This window comes from Ptychodera flava, chromosome 16, assembly GCF_041260155.1.
Source record: "Ptychodera flava strain L36383 chromosome 16, AS_Pfla_20210202, whole genome shotgun sequence".
Classification (NCBI taxonomy): domain Eukaryota; kingdom Metazoa; phylum Hemichordata; class Enteropneusta; family Ptychoderidae; genus Ptychodera; species Ptychodera flava.
The window spans coordinates 10,021,929-10,033,997 of NC_091943.1; the positions used below are offsets into that span (position 1 = coordinate 10,021,929).

At 38.9% G+C, this 12,069-nt stretch overlaps 1 protein-coding gene across 2 annotated transcripts in view; it reads left to right on the forward strand.

The window, feature by feature from the left end:
• Positions 1-42: 42 nt before the first annotated feature.
• The window catches only part of LOC139152773 (polycystin family receptor for egg jelly-like), a 52,892-nt gene continuing 40,865 nt past the window's right edge, over positions 43-12,069 (forward strand). The window contains exons 1-3 of one of the 2 annotated variants that reach the window (XM_070726102.1): positions 43-469; positions 6,630-7,283; positions 8,257-10,369. In XM_070726102.1, coding sequence (XP_070582203.1) covers positions 43-469; positions 6,630-7,283; positions 8,257-10,369 — 3,194 coding nt within the window. The remainder of the gene's footprint in view (positions 470-6,629; positions 7,284-8,256; positions 10,370-12,069) is intronic. The other variant, XM_070726103.1, reaches the window with a different exon arrangement.

A 12,069-nucleotide genomic window follows, 5' to 3' on the forward strand; every position in this document is an offset into this window, starting at 1 on the left:
GTTTGTAATGATGTAAGCACATTCTGTCCAGCAAAGTTTACCATGGCATTGTGGGTGAACATTCAACCACCTAGCTCACCAACTAGTAACACAGTACATCTTGTGGTATACAGGCCACTAAACAATAAGGGATTTCATTTGGAGTATTCACGGTCAATGTCAGAGCTTGTCCTCTTTTATACAAATAACCATTATAGTTCATACACCGTGACCTCGATGTTAGAAACTGGTAAATGGGCGCATGTTGTTGTCACTGGGAAAGGCATCGATGCTTCTAATGCAGAGTTGAAGATTTACATCAATGGTGATGAGTCGAGTGGAGCAGTCACACATGATACAAGACCGGTATTTATAACTGGTCACAGTTTTGTGGTAGGATACTACCGGTATGGTATCAATGACAACTTCTACAGCATGATTGATGATCTGTGGTACTGGAATGACAACATGGAATTGCAAACAGTCCTGGGTTAGTGTTCCATAGTTATTAACCCAACTTTGGATAAATTGAAAAAGGAATTCTGACTTCTGATTTCTGTGGCGCATACCAGTATTTGCAGTAGCAACTGTTACACTGATAGGTCTATGAATATTTGATTTTGAATGAAAATCTAGTGAAACCATTTTTAACAATTCAACAAATTAAAAATAATACAATAACGATTAAAATCATCTTATTCTGTACATCAGTAAAAATTTGCAAAATACATGAATGCCGAGTAGCAGCAATTTCATATAATTTTACTTGGAAAAACTAAATCATCAAATTATTACATAACTGTAAAAGGAACAAATACAAATTGTGAAAACTTCTTCAAATGCTTATCTGTTCAAAAAATACAACACCAAAGCTCAATGAGCTGTAACAGGTGATTATAAAGTTTCAAATAATTTATTTTACTTCCGTTTGTTTGTGCCATTACTTGTACTACTCCTATAGATGTCGAGTAATGCAGGGTTCAACTCATGAACTCAAACTGCAGGCTCATATTGTCCAATGTTGAAGTGACTTCTAGGCTAGACTAGTATTTGTCTGTAAACAACATTGCATTTTGCACACAAAATGGACTGCATTAGTTGGCAAAACTAACAAAGAATTTTATTTCAATACACTTCACAGAGAAAAATAACAAAATACTATATTCTACCAAAACATATCAAAAGTTACCGCAATTGTCCATTTAAACAGTCATGAATGCCAAATGCCTGAGAAAGTATTCATGAAATTGTCACTCTGAATCAATACACCACACTGAAAAACTAAGACAAGTGACTTTACAAGCATTTATATCAAACAAAGAGAGCTCTGCAAAAATTCTGAATATAAATCCCTGAGAAATCTTGGAAGACATAAATCGATTTGGATATATTGTAAAGAGATGTTGAGAAGGGTATCCTGATGAATATTGGAGCAGCCTAGTTTATATGAAGAGGTACATGTTAAAAATGTTTAGGACGTACGATAAATGAAAGATGATTGACAGTAATTTATATGATAAAAGCTCTGGATATTCTGCATTATTCTTGACCGCAGGCCATCCAGGTACTTGTGGGTTCTTACGTCATTTTTGCGTCACAGCGCTGCAAAAACAAAATTGAAGTTCGCATTTTTCACCTACCAAACCAATATTCAGTGTTTCAACACTACATATTAAATGACATAATTTTTAGTTCTGCTTTTCTCTTACAATTTCTGTATCATTCGCTCTTCTGTGTTATCTGATCTCTCATTCACCTCGCTCGTGTACGTTTCAACTACTGACGTCACTCCACTGTCGAGAATAGAGCTAGTACATAAACAAATAGTGGCACTGTGACCACAGTGGGAGTCACTTACTCATCACAGCATGTTTCATGACTATACCCATGCCCTACTTAAACATTGTTTTGCAAAATACGTCAACACTGCTTTGAAAGAAGCCGTTCACCATGTGTTGTAAAACACCCCAGAATCCTTCTTAGCATCTACCATAGCAGTGGCCTTTACTATACACTGAACAACTTTCTATTGCTGCCATTTAGATTCATATGATTGTAGGTAACCTCACTATATCAAACTAATCAATGCACTAATGCATGGTTTAAACTATATGTTATCATCACATCAAAACAATTCGTTCACGATTTGACCGCTCTCCCTCCACCATTAACAATATTCAAGTTGGTTCAAGTACAATTCAACCATCCACCACAGCTCGCAACATTGGATTTACATTTGACTCAACACACGATTTTAAGCAACATATTCTTCGAACTTGCAGGAACATCTACACACATCTACGTCGCATCAGCTTTATTAGGAAGTACTTATCACAAGATGCCTGCAAAAAACTTGTCCACTCCACCATCTCCTCACAACTTGACTATTCCAATGCACTCTTGTTTGGTCTGCCACAAGCGTATTTGTCATCTGCAAAGAGCACAGAACTCAGCTGCTAGACTCATCACACAGACAAGGAAACGAAATCACATCACCCCTATCCTGATGCACCTCCATTGGCTTCCAGTAAAATACAGAATACAGTACAAAATATTACTTCTCATATACAAATCGCTCCATGGACTTGCCCCCCAATATCTTGCTGAACTCGTTAATATTAAAGGAATGGTCCACCCAAAATATAATCAGCCTTATACAGGTTTATATTTATGTTATAAAAGCATTTATCATTACTTTTTGCTCAGAAACAGCGATTTGTTGAAGTTATCTATGAAAATAAGTATCAAAATCAGGCAATATGGAGACCCTTATAACTGACTGTGCGTGGCCATATTGTCTACTTCTTCGCAAAGCATGCCGGGAAAAATACCCGGATGATGACGTAAAGTTTTCGTGTTTTGGTGCATTGGCTAGAGGGTCTGATCTAGGGAGTCTCATTAACAGCTTGTGCCTGCCCACGTACCAATGATCGTGCGCGAGATTTCGAGAAGGCATTCTGCATGATTCGAAACCCGAGGTGAAAACACCGCCTCTAGAAATTGTTGCTGGTGAAGATTGGCACTGACATAAATGTTCAAAATTATAAGCACAGTGCATGTTTTTACGTATGCGAATGCCGTTTCCAAGAGAAGGACTTCGTCGGCAGTTTGACGATCCCTAATCAAATTGGGATTAGGAAAAGACTTCAAGATGATGCTGTACCACAAAATTACACTGGAAAGCAAATACATTCGTGAAAAGGAAGGCATCAAGGGCGATTGTGGGAGAGACTTTCCATAAAAGAAAGAGGTTAATGGTTTTAAATATTTATGATTTTTCTGAACCGCCGGAGAGTTTTTTGGGATCATCTTTCCTACAAATAGTTTACTAGTCTTATTATTCTTGTTCTTGTTGTTGATGACATAGCATTGATATTTAAAACATAATAAAGTTTGCGTGATCAGTTGAAATCAGAAAGTTTTATTTTTGCTCGGGAATGTTTAACCGCATCAACGCAACTAGCACCCACGCGTGACGTCACCGGAAACGATACGTATGTTGAACGTTATCTGGAACCAAGAATTGGTGCAAAAGAGTTCGAGAAAGAAGAAGATGCGTTGATGACAACTTTCATTGATGTCGGAAAAATTTCAGACATAATAAGTCTTTTCTTCCTTTTAGAAAAAATAGACACGTCAAAGTAAATTTTATTATCGGACATCAGTGCTGTGGGTTGAATTTGTCTTAGCTGTGGGTCCATAGCTGTGGTGTTTTCAGACGGGATTCCTGCCTTTTACGGGCTGGCGGGGTTAAAATCATAAAATTCAAAACCAGCCCGTAAAAGGCAGGAACCCCGTCTGAAAACACCACAGCTATGGACCCACAGCTAAATTTGTCGACGATACCACGGCAGCAAGCCATATTTTTGTGGCGTCGAAAAAATAATGAGCAATTTGCCACTAAATTATCAATAAAAACAAGAAGCAGTAAGTGAAGTTCGTTACTTCGTTGCTAGTGCGGAATTACAAGGGATTTTCCCGAAATAACTAATCACATGGTCCAAATGAACCAACGTTTTATATAAGCACGCTACAAGACCGTTCTTACGACCATGTTGGATTGTACTGAAAACGAGGCTCTCTGTTGTAAGGTTTCTAGAAATTTCCACGTAATTACGCCGCGCCAAAGATCAGAATGCATCGTATCGTAATTCAAACACGCCACTCAACCTCAGCAGCACTTATAATAACATCATTTAGCCTAAAAACTTTAAGTTCAAGAGTGGAAAATGGAATCAGATACTCAATATGTGTGATCGAATATATTTACGTTTCTCAGTCAGGCTAATCAGACACCGTTACTCTTGAAGCGTAGAGTAACCGTGATTCAGATTTTTTTTCTCAGAGCTACTTTCTTTCCATACTGCTATAAATAGTACATGACTTTTTAATTTTGCCACCTTCCCACCCCCAATCTGTCGAAAGGCAGTTTATTTCATTCCTTTTTTCTGTAATTTTTCTCTACTACCGGTCGCGAGGTCACGTTCGTGGCTGCAACTTTTTCGTGTTGAATTTTTGCCGACATTTTTCTCCGACACCGGCCGCGAGGTCGTGGCTTTCAGGCTTTAGACTTTTTTCAGTAATTTTTCTCCACGACCGTGAAGAAATGGCTTTCAAGTTAATGACTGTTTTTTTTTTATTTTCTCTCCACGATCTGTCGCCAGGTTGTGGCATTAAAGTGCCATTGATTTTTTTTACAATTTTTCTCCACAAGACCGGTTGTGAGGTCGTGATTTTCAGATTTAGACGTTTGTCAGTAATTTTTCTCCACGACTGGTCGCCAGGTCAAGGCTTTCAGTTGTTTTATTTTTTTTCTTTTGTTTTTTCATGACCGGTCGCCAGTTCATGAATGTAAAGTGTTGAATTTTTTCTGACTTTTTGTCCACGACCGGTGGTGAAGTCGGGGTAGACTTTCACGCTTGTGATTTTTCGGTTACTCTCCACGACCTGTCGCCCGGACGTTGCTGTAAAGTGTTGAATTTTTCCCAAAAGTTTTCCTAATAACTGGTCGTGGCTTTCAGATTTTGACAATACTCAATTATTTTTTCCAATACTGCACCAAGTTGACAGCAGAAAACGGCTACTCGGATTCGCGATCTCTTCTTACCTCCGTGGCGGTTTCTAATTACCGGTAACTTACGTTTGAAGTAACCAGACTGTTCAATGTGAGTTGTGAGAACGGGAAAATTTCAGTGTGTTTTATAACTGTACTTTGAAAGGATAAATTGAAATTTCATTTAGTGCCCCCTTGAACAAGAAAGTGTGTTTGAAGTTTAATTTAGTGCCCCGGAGAACATGAAAGTGTGTATATATAACTATTGTTTGTTAGATGAGGGACACTCCATTAGAGTCGGACAGATGAGTCGTTTCGGTCGTCCGCTTTGTGTCTCCTCCCTCTCCAATGGAGAACGGTGCTTTGAATTATCTCGTCATTCGTTCATTCTTTTTCTATATGTAACTGAAAAACTTATACTTTGAATCGGCAATTTTCGATAACCATTCTTTGTCATAAAAAGAGTTAACCGTATTTTAAAACCAGCGTTGTAATGGCTAAATAGGCGGAGCAATGTCGTCATACAGTTTTCTTCGGGCGTTTGAAATCCAACATCGTTTTTTTTTTCAAGTGATAGCAGCTAGCTTGCAATGCTGATCAAAATCTTTTGCCCAAATAGGCAATCATTTTGGCAAGTTGAGTTCGTTTTGTCACCAGGCGATATTGAAGATGTGTTCAACCACGGTGGGGGACCGTGGTTCAGCTCCAAACATGGCCTCCCGTAACGTTGTTACTTATAATGGAGCTACCAAAGAGCCATGCTTGTACAGCTTCCTTCGGTAACTGGTTGAGCCATGTGCCCTTCTTTTTACTTCTGAATTTATCGATGTGTCCGTGTATTCGTCGGAAACACCAAGTTCGAAATCCTATCTAGAGTTCGGCAACGCTGAATTCCGGTTCAAAGTTATAAGGTTGGAGGCAAAGTGTATCCATGGGGCAGCAGCTCAATACAAACGTACGGTAGATCAGACCCCCTAGCGATACCCCCTAACTTCCTCAACCAAACACGAAAACTTTACGTCATCAAATGTCAAGCCTCTCTGAGGAATTCCGATAGGTGGCGTTTCCATATCGCTAAAATGGCGTCATACACATCAGTTCATAAAACATCTATTTTTAGGAGAATGAACAGCACATTTTTCATCTTTTCATCATAATGTTACAAAATAATCCTCTTCAACTTTTAAAGGCAGGTTGATGTTTGGGTGGACTATCCCTTTAACTGTCCTCCCAGATCACTACGATCAGTCATGGCCTCACTCTTAAAGTACCAAGAACTAGACTCAAATCCTATGGAGATCGCTCCTTCAGTTATGCCGCTGCAATCCTATGGTACCAGCCACCAATCACTATCCGCTAAGTACTGCTCCCAGTATCACCTTTTCAAATCCAGACTCAAAACACTACTTTTCCAGAAAGCGTATATGTGATTTCCACTCATTGTTCAGCGCCAGTGAGCAATTTATTATAGTGGATACCAGGCGCTATACAAATCATACTTATTATTATTATTATTATTAATTACAGAAGAGTGTCCTTACAAGCCTAAACCCTAAATTTTCCATTGATTACATATTTCTTGCTTTTTAATTGTCAGGATTTATCTCATCTGGTGTGCATTACTACTGGCCAATGAATGACTTACAAAACACTCGGTTGGTAGCTCATCCTGATATTGTCAGCAATGTCAACAATATTGAAATATTATCAGATCAAGCCGTGTCTGGAAAATCAGTGTATCTCAATGGAATTAATCAGTCAGTTGACCTCGGGTACTTTGGAAACGAATGCCTTGGTAACATTTTGCTATGTGATTCGGGTTTCACTGTTTCTGTTTGGTACACGGGCCAGACACCAAACACAGACCAGTTTTACCTTTCAAGCGGTGGCATTGTCATAGGCTTCTCATTTGCATATCTCTACGAGAGATACGAAGTCGCAGTGTTTACTGGTGATCACAAATGGCGCATACATTTTTTTGTGGCTGAAAACATGTGGACTCATATCTTCTTTGACTGGGCCAGCCAGTTTGGTCTCAAACTTTTTGTAGATGGTGTCTTAGTAGCATGGGACAAGGAAGGATATCAACGGCATGATGATTACCCAGAGGATTCCACACTGCCAACGATGAATTTCTATGCTGGCCAGCTTCCATATCCTGGTGCAGAAACCTACGGTGAAGGTAAACTTGATGAACTGATGTTTTGGGAAGGAATTCGTGAAGACAAACTTGATGAAGTTGCCCAGCAAGGTAAGACCAATATATTCAGCATTCTTAAAATACAATTTCTAAAGATGTTGACTTCACAAATTGATGTTGCTTTTACCATCACTTACAAGGCCAGTAGCTGTAAATTTTGATTATTTTTGTCACTTTCCTTGTTTTTTAATGTAAACTACACTTTCTTGTTCTTCTCCCCAAAGCATGTTGAGATACACAGTGTTCAGCTTGACAACTCATCTGTACATGTGTAGGCTGCACTGTTATTGTCGACTAGTGAATTCTGATGCGAACGAGAATTCAAATGTAAATAATAACAGTGCAATTTAGATATAAAAACGCTACATGTATTGACACACAAAATAAGTTTTAACATGCTTTGGGGAGCAGAACAAGTAAATGTAACTGTCGTACTGACAAAGCTGTGAAAGTCATCAAAAAAGTTTCAGATACAGCCCTTTAACCCTTTCACCACCATGGTTTTACCCAAACCCATTGTTATCACTGGTGATCTTGGACCTGTTTACAGGGAACTGGGGGTGAACAGGTTAAAAGTTGTGAGCAAATCTATCAGGGTTCCACCAAAAGTTTTGTTGCACCAATGGATTTACCATCCTGCCCATGTCAGTTTACCAAATATTAATCTGCACTTTTAGATGATAATTTCAGTTGTTGAAGTACTGTTGTACATGCAGTTCTACACTCAAGGCAGCTCATTCTTTTGAATCAAGACATGAATAATTTGAATATGTGTCAAACAGCTAGCTAGTCTGTAGGGCAGGGTATCGCTGCAAAGTTTCAGACTTGATAGAATTCTGTGCTTGAATTTCATTCTTGTCTCTGAGATTCAGAACATTAACGTAAGGAGAAATATCCTTATGTGCATCACTGTCTCGGATAGCCTATAATAAGGGTGTATGTACTATACCTTTTTGTACAGTATGATTTTGTTGCCCATACAGTAACTAAATAATTTACGATTTGAATGTATTTTTACCACCAGATGTGCTTTTAATTGGTTGTTATGAAAGGGTGTTCACAGATCCACCTACTGCTCAAAAGATTGACGCTTCATCTCTAACACCTGGAATGTGCCGCTTGGCCTGTGCTCGTTCTGGAAAGAAGTATGCCGGGATAAGTGACTGGGATCAGTGCTCATGTGGGGATACTGATCCCCCTCCTGCAAGTCTGAGTTCAAATTTGTGCCATTACTCATGCCCCGGAAGTCAAACATCAAACTGTGGCGGTCATCAACGTCAGAATATCTGGCATACAACTGGTTTTGTTGGTATAGCAGATGCGCCTGCCGTGTGGAACGTATCCTTTGTTGCTGGAGATGGGCCATATATTGAAGTTAATGAAACCACACCAATCAACATCACTTACGAAAGTAACGTTAATGCATCATTCTTCATTGATTTTGGTCATGATTTCTATGTTGTAGAATACTCACTGCCCAGTGGGAGCCCGCTGTTCCACTCATTTCCCGATAACGAAACGTACACAGTAACACTCCTTGTAAGCTTTGCCGAGTTATACGACACATACACCTACAATGTCACTGTCGAAGAACCTGTGGAGAGAATAACAAACATAATGTTGTCGACCGAACCAACAGCTGTTGGAAACGAAACAATAATAGAGAGAGTTATAACAACTGGTAACCATCTTCACTGTGACTGGGACTTTGGTGACGGTGAATATTTGCATACATTCACCATGTATCCAGACTTCTTTGATGAGGTCCGACACGCATACAGACAGCAAGGTGTGTATGAAATTTACATCAATTGTTCTAACAGACTGTTCCAGTTTAATACAACAACCACAACAATTGTTCAAGTGGCCTTGACAGAAATTGATCTGGAGCCATTCTCATGGGCCTTCGGCAAGACAATTGAATTAATATGGACAATTCCAGCTGGTACAAATGTTTCATTCTCTATGAAATTTGATGGTAAACCGATCGTCGACATGGGCTACGTCGAAGAGAAGAAGAGAGGCTGGGCAGTCATTACTCAAGATGATTACATCTACAAGGGTGAACACGGCCTGGAACTGAACGGAACAAATAAAGTCTCATTTGTTCAACATTTCATCTATGTTATGATCATGGACAAAGTGGAGAGGCCAAGGATATCACACTTCAAACCATACATAGCGCAGGAAGAGGAATGGACGCTAACAGTGGAAGTTGATCGTGGTTCTCCTCTGTACTTTGTGCTAGACTACGGTGACTACTCACCAATCATCTGGATGATCACAGACGAAACCAAAATTGAAATGAAGAAAGTATATCCACAAGATGGCAACTACCCTTTGAAGGTGTACCTTGGCAATTATGTGGAGTGGTATGATATTTATTATCCAATGGCTATCAATCCATACTACTGTAACTTTCCCTATGTTCGTATCACCGGCATTGGACGCAACATCCATAATCCTCGAATTTACATAAAATCTGAGCAGATAGTGGTGGGAAGTATTGTCACATTGGATTGCGCTGCCACCATATATGCAGAGTTCCATTGGAGAGTAACTAGACTTGATCCTGGTTTCTATCCCGGTAACTTCACACTGGTTCCAGTTGATATCACACAGTCCAATTTTTCAGAAATAGTGTTTCCACCTGGCAGTTTTGATGTTGGCAGATACAATGTGTCTCTTACAGTCAGCATGGTTAACATCACTGGCATAATGACAGAGCAGTACATTTACATGAATGTTACTGAATCACCATTAGTTGCACGAATCAAAGGTGGTAGCAGTCGTGTTGTAGCAGTCACTGAGCCACTTGAAATTAACGCTGAAGAGTTCTCCTATGACCCAGATGTCCCAAAAGGTCAAATGTCAGATTTGATGTTTGAGTGGTACTGTACGAACACCCATGCCAAGAACATTCCCTATCCATGCCAGTTGATGGAGCTACAGTCAAGTAACATGATATGCTTTGGTCAAAATGTCGTCAATGTCAGCAAATTTGAAATTCCACCAGACCAACTTGATGTGAATTCAACCATCACTGTGGCAGTTAACATCAGGAAGGGTCAACGGAGTAAGTGTTTTGGACAAGTCAACGAATTTCAGACTGAGCGCCCTCCTACTTTGTCACTTGAGTAAGTTATCAAACTTTTTTTAACTCATGATAGAAACGTATTCTTCCCTTCCCATTCATTGGCACATATAATTCATACTGGCAGATGTACACTATGAACATTGGATATGCAGTGTTGCAGCCAGGACGCGCCCTTGCGACAATGTCCCCAAAACGGAACTCGTTGTCCCGCATTCTTGCATACTGCGGGTCACCTCGGGAACACTCATGAGTCGATTCTGTTGGATATACGGTAGTCTGCAAGTAATAATCTGTTACTGACGATGACCTTTGTTTTGCATGATTATTTTGAGGCTTATATTTGTGTAATTTCGGAGCTGTGATTTGAATTAAAACACTTCACGTGATATTAGAACTTGCTTGTTGTCCGACTGAGCTCTGATTGGCGGCAGATATGGTATACTGCTACAATTACTGAAATTCAAGCATAGCGACGCGGTCACGGTAACTTGAAGTTTACTTTTTTGAAACTAATATGTTACAACAATGATACAAAATTTGATTGACAACTGACGCATGTTAATTGTCCCGAAAAAGTGCAAAATGTCCCCAAAAGTAAATGGTAAAAGGACACAGTGTCTTCAGGTTTAGAAATCCTGGCTGCAACACTAGATATGCTACACAAGTATTGCAAGTATAGGATATGCTGTAGTGTATTATACGTACGGGGTAGATATTTGTGTAAACAGAGTAGGAAATTTGTGGAAATTATTTACTAGTATATCATGACCTAAAGTGTCCCATATGACAAGTAAAGTACTTGATGCAAAGACCAAATTGGTCAAAAATATTAAAGAAGCATATTTTGATGAGATTAAACATAGCAAATTTTTTCAACAGATTTATAATTTAATCTAAAACAAAGGTTTGCAAGTATACACATAGAGCAATAAATATACCACATTTAGAAATATGCTCCTATAAATATGTCCGTAATGCATGATAACTTCCACTATGACTGTTTTCATGTACCATTTCTAACTCCTAGTAGCCATGTGTGTTAGGTAATCAGGGCTTATACCATATAGGCTGGGAAAAGGTGGTCTGTTTGTACAATATACAATTGTATATCTGCAAAATCTTGAGAACTGCAGAACATGTCACCTTGGTGTTAATTGGGTTTGTTGATGCATCTCGAGTTGTAAAGATTGGATAGCATGAAAATGGATTCACAACTTTAAAATATGTCTAAATGTCAGAGTAACATTACTTGAAGCATTGTGAAAAATAAAAAAATGTTAGAAGCATTGGTCAAATTGTGTTGATAATTGACACATGCCATGTCTGACTCACTCATTTGCTTCAAGTGGAAGCCATGTGTCAGATAGCTGTGTAATTTAGTTTTCAAATTCCCAGAGATGGCCTACAACTTCTTAGACTTGAATCATAGACTACAGTGCTGTTGTATAAGTACAAAAAGCTGGTGAGGCAAAGATTCTCATAAAGTAGATCAGTAGATCAAGAAGTTCTATGTAGATAAGAAGATGTTTTATCAAAATGTGACATAGGACACCTGGCTTATAAGCCTTTCAATAGAAATATGTGAATTTCCAGCCATCGCATAATTTTTTGTGCATAGAACAAGTGCATGTCCTTTTCATTCTGGAGTAGAACCAATATATTCAAGTCACGTGACTATATATCATTGTGTGCGATAGGAATATTTACAAATTCTTGCTCAATTATGAATATGTATTATTA